The sequence below is a fragment of the Enoplosus armatus genome, chromosome 3 (assembly GCF_043641665.1).
Source record: "Enoplosus armatus isolate fEnoArm2 chromosome 3, fEnoArm2.hap1, whole genome shotgun sequence".
NCBI classification, from domain to species: domain Eukaryota; kingdom Metazoa; phylum Chordata; class Actinopteri; order Centrarchiformes; family Enoplosidae; genus Enoplosus; species Enoplosus armatus.
In genome coordinates this window covers 3,959,421-3,973,959 of record NC_092182.1, presented here as the reverse complement: position 1 = coordinate 3,973,959, position 14,539 = coordinate 3,959,421, and the positions used below count along the sequence as shown (strand labels likewise).

At 42.6% G+C, this 14,539-nt stretch overlaps 1 protein-coding gene across 1 annotated transcript in view; it reads left to right on the top strand.

The window, feature by feature from the left end:
- Nucleotides 1–14,539, top strand: part of cntn4 (contactin 4) — a 129,908-nt gene that overhangs the window by 55,800 nt on the left and 59,569 nt on the right. Inside the window, exon 5 of the mRNA XM_070902855.1 lies at nt 6,373–6,468. Within this exon, the coding sequence (XP_070758956.1) occupies nt 6,373–6,468 (96 nt within the window). The remainder of the gene's footprint in view (nt 1–6,372; nt 6,469–14,539) is intronic.

Here is a 14,539-nt window from a genome sequence, read left to right as displayed (position 1 = left end):
AAAAATAATGCCAAAAAGACTTCTTTTTTTTCTTTTTTTTGGAATAAATTCAGTACCTTAGATGTCTCTTGCTCTTGTCGACTTTGTTCTATAGGCTCATATTTTGGGGAGGCTTGGGTGCTTTTATCTAACCTTCTATCGCGCCTTCAGATGAAAGTAAGTGGTGGGGCCACTCAAAAAAAAAAAGCTTCTGTCGCCAATTCGGAGTGGCCAGATTGTTTCGACAAGTCTCAAAAAATAAAAAAATAAAATAAAGAAAACACAGTGTTTTGTCCATCAATTCAGTGTGTTTGGTTAAAAAAAGACTCCTCCTATTTGTAGCTTTTTTTTACCGTACTTCCAAGAGTGGGAAAAGGACTGACACACAGCCAAAATAATTCACGTAGCTAAAGGTGCAGAGGTGAAGCAGAACATTTCAGCTGCAAGCTCTCATCTATGATCTCTGATGAGCAACGCCCAAGCAGAGATAAACCCAGCTGATAACAGGGAAGTCAATTAGCTGCAACATGAATCACCTCTGAGTGACAGTTAAGAGATAACCAGACAGCCAGCGTTCCTTAAAGAAAATAAAAAGCCGCTGGAAAGTAGCAAATTGTAAAATATGACAAGCTGTAAAAAATAAACGGCCTAATTTAAGCGCGGAGGCCAGATTGAATTCTACACACGTCATAAACCTCCAAGAAAGCATCTTAAATTTAGATCTTCCCCGACATCTTTGCTCTGTCGTTTCCCTTTTTTTTTTTCTTTTTTTTTTAAGCACTTTTATGAGTTGGTCACCATCCTGCCCGTGTTGGCCAACTTTTCCGCAGCCCAGGAAATATAATTCAGAGGGACAGTGATGTACAGAGTGAAAATGGCTGTAGACAGGGAATTTGTCATCCAATCGCTCAGATGCTCAATTATTCTGGTGCGTGTTGTTTTTCCAGTGAGGACCGGGGACAAACAACTTCATAAATCAAATGAGTGCATTTACATGTTATGAGCAGCACTTCTTCTCCCACTTTGACGGCGTGTAAATACTTTTTACTTACTTACTTTAGATACAAGAAACCGGCCTCCTAGTTGAATGACAGCGTGTGGTCGATGTAGGGAGGGCATTATGGCAGCATGTACTTTTATTTATTCTTCAGGTTGGAGCCTTTGAATGACAAATTATGGAGCTTCTGCCCTACTCAAATGTCAGAGTGGGTAGCACTGACGGTTTATCAGTTAAGAGTCGGGGAGCCAGAAGTGACTGTTTACCAGAGTTCAAAATGTGACTTTTGAATTAGTCATTGTAGCCATTAGTCCTTCTCACTGTTTTTTTTTTTTTTGCTTGTTGATTAATAAAAAAAAAAAAAAATGTATTAGCCTGAAGAGGTAAAACTATTGAGTATTATACAAAGGAAACAGGGAAAGATGAGAGATAACTGTGGAAAAAATAAACAAAAATCTGTGTAGGCGTGTATTCAAAATTTTCCTATTATCGGCAAAATATACTCAAACTATCAAACATAAAAGCACTCTTGCAGAATGGTCCCCTTTGTGTTATAACGTTTATATTCTCTTATTGGAGGTTATTACTGAGTAATTAAGGTGTAAACGTCGTAGCCAGTCGAGGCGGAGCTGAATGGAACCAATTGATATGTTATGTGTATATGTCCTATACAATTTCTTTGGTTGTGAACACAGCATTGACACATTATCACGTTTTAAGTTAACGTGGCAAAATTGTTAGCTGCTCATTTACTGATCCGGCAGTTTACGTCTCTCTTTTTTTTTAGCTCTGATTTTGGTCTCCATCGACTCCTGAGGGAAACAGCCGCTAAATGCTCCACCGTGTTCACCAGCTGGTTGCTAACTGTCACACTGTTTTCACACGTGTCGTTTGGTCGTGTGCATTATTAAAATATTGATCAAAATCCCTCACGTTTATAAATGTGGTGAAGTAAAAAGTACAACATTGCCCTGTAGTGGATTTGAAGTATCAAGTTGCTTATAGAGGAAATAACCAGGTGCAACTACCTCAAACTTGCACTTGCAGCACATGAGTAGATGTACTTTAGTTACTTTCCACCAGCGCTCCATTATAGCTGCACTATTTCCCATCCCCATGGTTGAGCACCTCAGGTGTCGTTCAGGCGTTCTCATGCATGTCGTATAGAGGCATTGCAGGTGAGTCGACTGTATGTAACAAAAAAGCCTTGTGTCTTTTCTGTCTTTATAACGTCCATCATCATTATTCTAGTAAAATGATGTTAATGGTTGAGAGAAATTCAACTGGAGGACTTTGAGGACTTTGAATAACAGGTGAGTATATGGCACCACCAGGACCAAGTTCTCAGAGTATTCTGCTACACCAGACTGCTTCCTCAGTAGGTGGCTGTTCTCCCTCCGTCAGTTTATTGTTGGGAGTCCTTCATGGTCACACACCTGCGCTCGCTCTTCACAAACACAAACAGTCCTTGATGAAACCCTCTGCAGCGCGGTGACTCAGTTTCTGTAGCAGCTGGTGGGCGACTGGAGCGCGAACACCGCCCGTTACAACCAGCTCCTGGGGTGCCTCGCCATCACACCGGCATGGCTGCCGCCCCGGCCAGGGCAGAGGCAACCCCGAACCTCTGCCTCGCTCTGTTGTACATTCCCAGCGGGGGACTCATACAAGTGTGTGTTTTGACAACTTGCTTTTAAATGTGGAGTAATCCGCAGTGTCCGCGGCGTGTATACACCGGCAAAAGGCATTTGGGCTGTCCAAGATGCTTTTCTCAGCTCCTGTGCCCTGACTGAGCCGGCGTGCAAACACCCCTGAGGCACAGAGAGGAAAACAAAAGCAAAATCTTGCTGCAGTTTTTTTTTTTTTTTTTTCTCTGCTAACATCTCAATAAATCTACTGTAGTGATACTAAGGGAGGAATTTTGGACAGTATAGATACTGCACCTGCATGATCAATAAATGGCAGTCCCCCTAAAAATGCAGCTACTCTATCCAAACAGATGAATGGATAAATAAATTCCAGGTAATATTATTATAGTGAATTCTTTCAGAAGTGGCATATATAAATGTCTCCATATCGCTTGATAAAGAGTTTTTGCATTCAGTCTTTACATCCCTGACACATTAAAGTGCCAGATCTGGCATCAATCTTTAGAAAAAATATTAGGAGCCGCGTTCTTAATAGGGTTTAAGAGTCTCAAATAGCTATTAGTTAAACAGTGCCCGTGGGTTGAGACGAGATTTATGTTTAAAGAAATAATTAAAGGCGGCTTCTTAATTGACTTGTCCTGCAGCCAATATGACATATATTAACTGACCTTATAGTCCTCTTCATAAATCAGTGAGCCCAATAATTTTACATTAAGATCGCTCGGAGCTGAACTAATCGCTAATCTCATTTGAAAGTGGATCGGTTGCACTCCATGTCCGCACCGCCGCTCGCGCCGACTTGAGAATATGTCGCACATTATAGAGCAAGGTTAATTAAGGTTAACTGATCCAATTTGGACACTATGTGTGGATAAATGTGAGGCCCTATATCACCCCGTCTTCATACATTAATTTACTCTTGTCTATTCTTTTGGTCAAAGCACATTTATTAATGCACTTTTGACATCAAATGCATGGAATAATCAAATGCTACAAATTGTAGTAACTGATTCCTGGTTTCCTGCTATTTCTTTCAAGTATCTGTACATCATTATATTAAATTGCGCTGCTGTTCTCAGATTGAAGCAGTTCCATTAGGGGCATATTTATCCCCCTCCCAGCCGAGTTATCAGTGCAGACATGGAGCCTCCACGTGATGTGTGAATTACATTTGCTGAGCTCTGCCAGGATATACGCCATTAGTGCGTCGGATCGTTGGAAGTGGTTATGTCCCGCTATTGTTTCCATCAATTGTCAAAGGAACATTCGTTCAATTCAACAGTACTTTTGGTGTCAAAACCACGCCAGGGATGGCTTTGTAATGTTCAGTGGCAGTGGGCGTGATGAATGAAAGGTAACCTGATTACCACTGGAGCTATTAAAATCCCTCATGTGTGACCCGCCACAACCCTCTCTGCTTAGCAGCAGGGCTGCAGATTGCTGTTTCGCTCGTATTAGAGGGCGTGTGTCGCTGTTGATTTCAACTCTTTTTTTTTTCCCCACAATGCATTTAGCTCATGCTGGTCTTCCTTTCATTATTTTGGAATATGCAATTACTGCAGCAGGGTACAGTAATAGTCCAGATTTCTTTCATTGCAAATCTTTAGCAGGTGAAAGTACAGTGCTCTGTAACGTGCAATATCCTGTTCAACGGCCTCACTGAATGGGACTTTTAAAACCAAGAACGTAAATTAAAGCACACAAATTATATAAAAACAAGGAAGGAGGCACTACTTGGATATCGAGCCTTTCCATCTTCCTGGGTTTTTTTTTGTTTTGGTTTTCTTTGTTGGCATTTTGCTTTATTTGGCGGGACAGTAGAGGCAAACAAACATAAATGCCATGTTTCCATCACGTTTTCCACATCGTTTGTTTGAGGTTCTGCCGGCGCTTGTTGCGCGCTCTTGTACTGCAGTGACTTTCGTGGCGTCCGACTGGAGAATTAGCGCCACCAGCTGTTCATCTCGACACACCCAGCTCCTGATATTTGCCTAACGGCAGGTGGATGGAAACGTACATTAATGCGCACATTCCTGTGCTGATCCTGTGTGAATATACAGCTTCATTAGGATGGAAATGTCCGAGAATCCACATGATTGGAGTCTCGTTCGATTCCTATAAAATATTTTGTTAAGATTTTCTGAAAATGCTGAAGAGTCCCCTCTGGAAAAGCTTGATGTAGGTTTACTGCTGCGTCATCAAGCTCATTGGAGCTTCTGTAAGGCTGATTATCTTCAGTTTTTATAGTTTTTCCATCAAAATATCCCCAGACCAGTTATTTGTTCATTTTTTTTCACCCAGGTTTTATGTCCACACACACCCACAACTAGTTGTTTCCTGCGCCAAGAAGAAACAACTGCAGTTTACAGTAAACAAGGTCCTCTTGTGACGCTTGGAAAATAATAGAGAGGGAGGAGAAAAACAGGCCGAAAATGCAAGTGGTCAGATTATCAAATCAAATCAGATCAAATGATTAAGCTACATAGTCTTTGGAAATTTCATTTTTAAAATGTTTCACTCATTTTTTTGTATTATTAGAAACAATAAAAAAAACACGCTGTACATATTGTGCATTAAAAGGCGAGGCAACAGTTCTTTTGGTTATTCCGCCGCAAACAAACATAGTAAAAGTCCCAGTTTGGAGGCCTAGACATTTGGAAGACTGATGTCATATGTACAGTCAAATTCATATTTATCTGTACGGTTCCTCAATAAAGCATCCAGCCTTCCAATACCAACTTACAGGGTATTTCACAGCATGGGTTTCCTTGAACATCACATTTAAACAATAATATCAAAATAAAACATATTAAATGCATGTAAATATAACATACAATATGACATAGACTTGCACACTAGTTCTTTTGTTTGTTTTTGGGGCTGTTGTACATTTTGCTTTACTAGCACACTTTTTCAAATCCCTTAGATTCAACTCTTGTCGAAGACACGCTTGAAAAATCAGGGTTTCATCTTTTCAGCGTTCATTCCTTCGACCAGGCGGTGCTGCCTTCCATAGAATTATTTTTCAAAAAAACTTTTAAAACATGTTAAACCGGTTATTGTTGTCTTCCTCCAGCAAAAGTCCCCATTGGGAGCCTTTAATTTGGTTTCTTTCTGATACTTGTGGCAGCATCACAGTGAGCCTTGGATATCCACGATGCACACAGACGCACACAGGGGGTGACTTGGCCCAAGGCAAAGCCAAAGGCTGTTTATCACCCAAAAAAAATCTTCACTCTTGAAAGTGTTCCTCACACTAGCACAGATACAGAGAGGTTACTGGTGTTGCTGTATTTGTGTATAATTTGTTTATGAGGGCGCCGCAGTGGTTCAGTGGTTTGCACTGCTGTCTCGCACACAGTGTGGGTTTGAACCTTGGCCCCTTGGAGTTTAAAAGAACTGTATTTGTCAGGGTTAAGCTTCAGTTTCTTCCCACAGTCCAAAGCAATGTAGGCCAGGAACTGTCTGGTACTGTGTGCGTGTGTGGTGTGCTTATCTGTGCGAGCTCTATAATAAACTGCCAGCCTGTTGTGAGTGTTTCCTGCCGCCTGCTGCACGCTGCTTTATAGGCTCCGTAGGCTGTGACCTTGAATGAGAGTAGGAAGCAAGAACAACAGGAGTGAGAAAAAAAAAAACCAACAAAAAAACAATAATTTGTTCATGACAGCGATTTCATGTGTGCAAGGATCAGATGTATTAGCCTCAGACTTGTGGAGGATGTTTTACTTACTGACGTTTTTTGTTTTTCAGACTTGGAAGACTTCAAGACTCACAGAAGAAGCTCCGTTTCAGTCCGCGAAGGTCAAGGAGTGGTTCTGCTCTGCGGCCCTCCGCCACATTCTGGAGGTAAAGCGATGCATTCTCATTTTTAATGTCCCAGGCACACGCCGATCAACAGGGGCCGACGGACTGAAAAAAACAAAAAGTGAATGATTTTCAGATGTGTGTGTTTTCAGTCTGAAGCTCGTAGTGTTTGGCTGGCCTGGTGCTGTTTAAGATCCAGCTGTTTCAATGGCACCTTTTGACTTGGTAATCAACACCTTGCGTCGGCCACCGTGGGGGACTGAAAGATTTCCAAGTGATTCTTGCGTCGCCGAGGTGTGATCAATCTCGGTTAGGCCGTGGGAAGTGCGACAGCCTCACTGTCAGGAGTCTGTAGCTGCCTCTGCTTTGATTAGAACCTTCTTTTTTCCGCTTCATTTCAATGTCAGCTGAGTTAAACTATTACGTAGCCCTATTTAGTCCTCATTGTTTGCTCTCAAGCTAAAGGCAAACAATGCCCTGGACGGATTATACACGGTATAATAAGGTACAAATGATATTCTAATCTGTTTTCTTGCCTAGAGTGAAATGAGAAGATCAGTCATCTCGTATCTGCACAAAATACTAAATTCGAGCCAGGATTAACTTGTTTTAGACTGGGCAGCTAGCCAGGCTCTGTCAAAAGTCACAGTGAAACGGACGTCAGAGCGTCTTAAGGCTTCTGTAATGTGACATGTTTCTGTGTGAAACGGAATATCTGGGCATCGAATTGTTGCGAGAGGGACTTCAATCCAATCTGGACTGGTAGGACCGACGGTTTGCCCCGTCGGCGTCGTTGGATCAGGAGGCGGAGAGCTGATTCAGTTGAACTCTTTTGGAAAAGTTTTTGCTGGCTGACGTCCAAACACACGCCTCCCACCCATGATATCTCTACTAGGACCCACAAACTAGAGGCCAAGTGTGTTTTATATAAAATGTTTGCTAGTTGCACCAAATCCCATTTTCATATTAGGTACATTTATGTATATGTGAAAACCAAAGTGGTTTTCGGGGGGGTTATGCACTGGACTGTATTTATGCAGAGCCAGTGACTTCCAGCTGGCCTGGCTATCTGTGTCAGTCTTCATGCTAAGCTAGGCTAACGGTCTCCAGGCTCTAGCTTCATCTTAAGCGGACAGACATGAGAGTGGTATTCCAACCTAACTCTCTGCAAGAAAGTGAGGAAGTGTATTTCCCAAACTGTTAAACCAACTAAACTAGTCAAACGCTACAAAGGTAGTTCTGTGCAAACGTGCCGACTATTTTTTTCTTCACCTGCTACGCACTCGGGGAACATGTGGCATGAATCGGACGCGCCGCGTGGCTGGTATGAAGCTAGATTTATGGAGGTAAAACTGTTTTCCAGCACAGTTCTTCATGTTTTCTGTCTAATTGCAGCAGATGTGTCCTTTCGTAGCTTCTTCACGTTCTCTCACTGGAACTGCTAAATGCAGCAGCTGCTTGGATTCTATTCCCCCAACTGACAGCCTAACCTAACAGACATCACTGATTCATGCATCGGCCTGCTGTGGCAAGACTGCTGCTTGCCTGGAATTGATTGTAATTGTTTGGAGCTCGTATCCTTTTGGGGGCTTTACCTGGCGAGAGCTTTGGCAAGCTCAGTGGCAATTCTGAAATTTTAGATTTATCTGCAGGTAGTTCTGCTGACACGCCCGTATTCGATTGTTCTCCGTACTGTGTGCAGTCGCCTTCACCGACTCTTTTCACGTCTATATGAAATCCAATTAAGGTTTGGTTTTTAAGACCAACAGGGAAATAATTCCAACATGTCAGACATCTTCAGGCTCATGAAAAGCCCCCTCAAGACACTTGTCTCCTCACTAATATACAGAGCCAATACAGGCTGTCAATTAGAAGTCCATTTCAGTGACTTACATCTCTCAGCTGTAATAGAAGCTGCTATCATGTCATTCAGCTGGATAAACTAACTTGTCACTTGGATTTTACTGTGGTCCTTCTTGCATTAAGCAGGTGCAGTAAACACGGTGTTTTCATGTGACTTCAGTACCTCATCTCGCCCCAAAGCCCTGACATGTGATGGTCAAAATTTAGCTTTGTTTAATCATGTTTGCCTCCCTGTTTTAGACCCTTTTAAGGAGAATCTGGCTTCACCAAAATCACCATGAAACCATTTACCTGTCAGCACATACTGCCCCGTACTGTACATCAGCACACATATCCAGCTCCAGTTACAGCACATCTCTATCCATGCACACACCAGAAAGAATGAAATAGAAAACAACCGACACCTAAATCAAGATTCAACAGGCTTCCCCACAAATTCTGGCCAGGCTGTTGGCACTGAACACACATTCCTACATACACGCACGCACACACACACACACACACACACACACACACACACACGTGTTCAGCTAAGCTGCTGGTCAGAGCATCAGAGTATTCAAACTGGCAACAATGGAAAGCAATCAATCTGCAGGCAAAGAACTAAGTGTTTTGCCGTTGCAGCTTTTTTTGTTGTTGACCTGATATGTTGCTTTGGTTACATCTAAAAATGGCACTTCGCCCTCTCCACGTCCCGCCCAAACCAAAGCGGCCGCCTTGACGTTTAGGTTGGGATGTCTGTTCACCGGGAGGTTCTGTCGTTGGTCGGTAAATTGATATGTTGAAGTCGTTTTAAATTGAATAGGCCTGGAAAGGAAATGAGTGGCGTGAAATATATTTTAATAAAAGATCGTCCTCCTGAACTGAATTCTGCCTGTCAAAGCTCTCCCTGCGTTGTTTACTGCTTGCAGATGGTAGGCTGCAACCTGTAACTACATGTTACAAATCGATTATACATGTTTTATTCAGTCAACCTGATCATGTTTGTTTCATTTCATTGGTGCTTGTTTGAAATTCGAAATAAAATTGTATTAGTTATTATTGTATTCCTTGTGTATGTACTTTATTATTCATTACTATATTCAGAAATGTCAGGAGCAGGGTGCAGATGCTCCTTTTGTCTTGATTTTTGTAGTTATAGCTTTAATTTTGATTATTAAAGGAACATACCAGTATGTTTGGCATTTTTAGCTCCTTAAAGGATAAAGCTGGTAATATCCATATGTTTTTTGTTTTTTTTTTCTTGTCATCAAATCCTTTGACAGGACCAAAACCAAAAATGAATCGCCTGTGTATCCAAAGCCTGATACGTCCCCCCGCCCCGCGCTGTAGAGCTCCGTTGTTGCCCAAAAACTATTAAAAACACATCAACGTGTCATTCTGGAGCACTGGGTGCAACATTACCCTGAACACACGCACACACACACACACACACGCACACACACAGTAGTTTATTTTGACTCAATCATGTCCTGCCGCTGTAAATACTCAGCAAAGCACCAAATGTGTATTTATCTGCTGCTGAAAATAGTCCCTAATAAATGCGCCATTTGCTCCAGTTTGAGTAACGTGCCACCGCTTTAGGTGATTACTGTGCCTTTTTTGAAAAAATGAAACTAAAGCTGTGTGACCTGTTCTGCAGGGAGGAATGGGCCACAGACAGCACAGGGAAGTCCTGACCGTTTTCAAATGGATGCTGTGCAATTTATTTAAAATTTTTGGATATATTTTTCCCACTCTTTATTCATCACAGTAAAATGTGAAAATCAATGATCAGGCTCTTAAAACCTTTTTTGTGTAACCCATTACAGTGCATCCACTTCATTGGTCTGCATTGCAATTTCAGTTACATCATTTCTATGAGATAGAGCAATGAGGACTTTTCATCTGCATTTCATTGGCAGATCAATTAGATTCAGTTAATTGCTGCAGACTGACATGTTGTGCAGAAATAAATGAAAGCCAAGAGATGTTGGAGGAGTAGAATGAACGCATTTACATGTCTTGAACGCAAGCAGCTTGACGTCTACATGATCTGTTGTGAATGGTTAAAACTTGTCCTCGAAGTGAACAGCTTGAAGTTCATGTATGTATGTTATTAAATTGAATTTCACCGCTTTTATGGTCAGAAACAATTTTATGTATTGGACAATAGTCATAGGCTGTGTGGTGCCTCAGAGAAAATGGTTTTTTTTTTTCATGCTCTACGAGGGGGCAAGGATTCAGGAAGTGGCTCAGTCATCAATCTCAGTTGTGTTATTATTTTATTGCAAATCCGCTTGGCCTGTCAGGACATATGCAGTGGCGTATGTGTTCACATAAAGTCACCGAAACAAGATGACTAATGAGAAGAAAGGCGGAGTACAAGACCCTGATATGAGAGAATGCGGCCCAGGACGTGAGGGAGATATGAAAATCTGCAGGCAGCCTGAAAGGGAATGAAAAGCGGTGATGATGATAATGGCGTACAATTTTATATTCATGAAATGTGTTTTTTTTTTTTCTTGGCTCTGAGGGCTATTTGACCCTGGGGAAGAAGACTAACAATTTACAATTGATCAAAATAAAAGTTTGTGTTGCGTAAGTTTGTTTGTGTCGGTGACACCGTCCTGATGCGGGTGGCGGTGACATTACGTGGGTCCTATTCGGGAGCCAATTTCCCTGCTTCTGAATAGAGAGAATATTGGACAGTTTCGTGTTGCATCAGGTTGCTCTGAGCAGGTATAAGAAAACCAATGAGCCCTGCCCCGAACCCTGAATAGCTAACTATGTCTGGGAAAAAAAATACAACATGAAAAAAACATGATACATCCATGATTCAGTGCTTGTGGCGCTTCATTGCATGATTAAACGTCATTCATCTGCAGTCACACTTCATGGCATTCCTTTGCCATAGAGAGGATGTGTCTCTGTGTGGCATCAGCCACCTGACAGCCAATAACAAGACAGTAATGACTGTCAGACCACCTAGGCCACCTTCCCTCCCTCACGAGGACCTCATTGCATTTTAATGAAACTCTGCATGTGGGTGGCACGTTCGAGGAAAACCGCTGCACATTCCTATTCAGCACCATATGTGTTGCAGACCTTCCCATAGTGGGGACCCTCGGCATACGCCCAAGGCTCTGGTGGGTCTCCACCTGCCAGAGGGGCTCTCAGAGGACGCATTATGCATGGCAGACAGCTGTCCTGCCCCGCTGTACGCAGCCCGGGCTCGGCCATGCAGAAAGACGCGTTCGGACAGAAGAAAGAGCATGGGAAATGGGTGTGGACGGTGATGGAAAGAGAGCATTTCGAGGGGAATATGGAAGTGTGTGTTAGCGTGCTGCTGGTGGGAGAGCACACATCTGCTGCATAACCCAGAACTAGCCGTCCCACGGTGTGCTCAGCGAGCGTGTGCCTGGGTATCATTCGGTCAGTTAGTCTATATGTGTCACTGTGCGGTATCTACACTATACATTAACAAGAAAGAGACTTTTAATAACCACTTGGTACGCAACATGGGTAGTAAATTAAAGGGAAAACCAACACAGTGGCTTCTTGGGTAAAGCTACAACCGTGTGCTTGTACATGATACATTAAGATGAATGTGGTTCAAGTCATAGCTGTAAATACAGTACTGATAACAGAGAAATGTCATAGGAATACATGCCTTTGTTTATGACGGGAATATTTTTAATATCATAGCACCATTAGCAAGAGGAATCCACATATATAAGCTGACTGTGGAGCACTAAACGCTTTCAGGCGTGTTCTGACGGGCCTGAAGGAGATAAAGTGAGCAAACTAGTGCTCCAGATTTATTTATTTATTTTTTTTAATAATTCAGCACTCGTTGATAGTGTTTACAAACTGCATATTAACATGTTTTTCTTACCACCGTTTTCTCATGCAGTCCTGCTAAATAATGTAACGCAGCCACTGCTTTCATACACATAATCAATAACGATCAGCCACGTAATGAAATGAGATACCAAAACACTATGAGACACATCTCCTCTTTTTTTAAGACGATGGCGCGAGCTGAGTGTTTGTTTGTCTCGTGTGTGTGTGTGTGTGTGTGTGCCGTGTGGGCTCTGTCGGTGCCTTCAAGGGGGGCTCGAGTTCATGGAGTTCACGGAGAGGCTCGCGCAGACGCGGGATTCACAACTTCTGATGTTTTGAGTTCAGTATTTAAAGATCTCCACGTAATTCCTAAACATAACGTGGAAAGCAAAACAAATACAAAATCGATCACAATTTATTTTAAAAAAGAAAAAACGATTCAACGCTCATTCTCGGCGCAACAGTGTTCAAAACGACTCAAACCACTTGAACGGCCTGTCAGACACAATGTTTGTGAGACCCTCTTGAAGGCACCACAGTTTGATGGACATGGACATGTTTACTTCAGTGGTATTTGCTGATGATACTGTACATGACTCATATTTTCCATCAGGGATTATTCTGCTCTTAATCTGATTAGCAGACGACACATTTCACAATCTCCATGAGTAATCTCCCTTCACAATCCCATATTCTGTCATATTTCCCCCGTCTCTCCATCTGTCTGGGGTTCTTTGGCTCTCTGAAATAATATCGCATGTAACTGTCACACCATCCAATGCCGAGCTCACGGAGCCCTTTTTTCTCCCAAACCCCTTACAGCTTTGACATAATGTGACTCAGTTACCTTGCAGTGAAGAGAAGCCTCGGTGACAAGCAGCCAACAACATGACAGCAGCATGAAATGGGATATAGTGTATTTTAAGGCGGTGACACTGATTGGACTTTCTAATCACGTACGAAAAGGTCACGGAGGAGTCTGAGTGTAGCGCGCGCACATTTCCCAGAAGACATGTGTGAGTGACATGCTTCCTAAATCTCTGTCTAAGCTCCTTAAAGTTTACAGTACACAGAGCTGTTGTTATTGTTGCATTTGAGGAGTCTGTGTGTGTGTGTGTGTGGGGTATGAAAGTCAAAAAGACAGGGAGAAGCAGAGGATGTGGAGCACGCTGTGGGTTCACATGTATATATGTTAGGTCGATTCCGCAGTGCGTGTGAAGAGCTAAATGCAGACGTTCCGCTTTCCTTTTCTTCATGGCTGACGGTGTGTAAGCACCTCCACCCTCTCTGCCAGGCTGCAGTCACACGTCATGTCCCCGGGCTCCCCGGTTGCCGCCACATAAACACAAGTCCCTCGGTGCCCCGCGGGGATTTCATCCCAGAAGAAATGCGCTGTCACCTGCTGCGCAAGGGGAAAACAACAATTGTCGAAAACATGACAGCTCCGTCCACAGCTCCCAGCTTGTTTAGCAGAGCACTGGACCGGAGTTTTAAAGTTGAACCCGTAACGCCTCGTAGCTGGCCAGCCTTTACTGTACCTTTAGCTGTATTACTGCATCTACTGGGGCATAGAGTTCAGATCAATTAGCAGGGTTGTTTACTACTCTCAGACTGTGTGAGCTTAAACGGTGGATGCCTGATATCCCGGTTAATAAAGCGGTTTAGTATTTTCAGGTGAAACATCCTCCAGCACAACTGATAAACTGTGATAAAACAGTCGTGTCAATGTTATTATTTACATTATCAATGTATCTACACAGTTTTTCCTTGATTCATTGTTTAAATCTATGAAATGTAAGACATGGGGAAAAACAGTCACAATTTCCCAAGATACCAAAGTGTCAGATGTCTTGTTTTATCTGTACGACAGTCCAAAAGCCAAAGATAGTCACTTTACAATGATGCTGATGATGATGAAGCTGGAATTTGTTGACATTTTTTGGCCATCGATTAATCAAATAGCAGCCAATCGTTGCAACTCCAGTTTTGATTTAATGACCATTCAGCACCAAAACAAAAGCAAAATGGCCTGCATCTCTCCGAAGGAGTAAAACTGCATATGTGAAAATGTTTCACAAGCTTGTTTGTTTTGTGGGTGGATCCAGAGGGAGCTGCGCGAAGCCAGATACATTTCCTCAAGTGATGTCACTTGAGGCAGCGTTGGTTGGGGCCGAAGACCACGAGTTTGAAACATAACAACATAGCGCACCCGAATCTCGTACCGAGCTGTTGGTGGTCGAGTTGCATTGTGGGTAATGTAGGCACCAGGTTTTGAGAAGGAAGAAGAATATGTGGAGTCGAAAAATGCTATCCGTGGTTCTGCTGCATCGATTATGATAATGCCGCAGTAGTGCAATGCTAAATCGGTGGAGTGCTCTTTTAAGAAATAATGACGTTGGCTCTTATTATTAATGTTTTCCTCTTG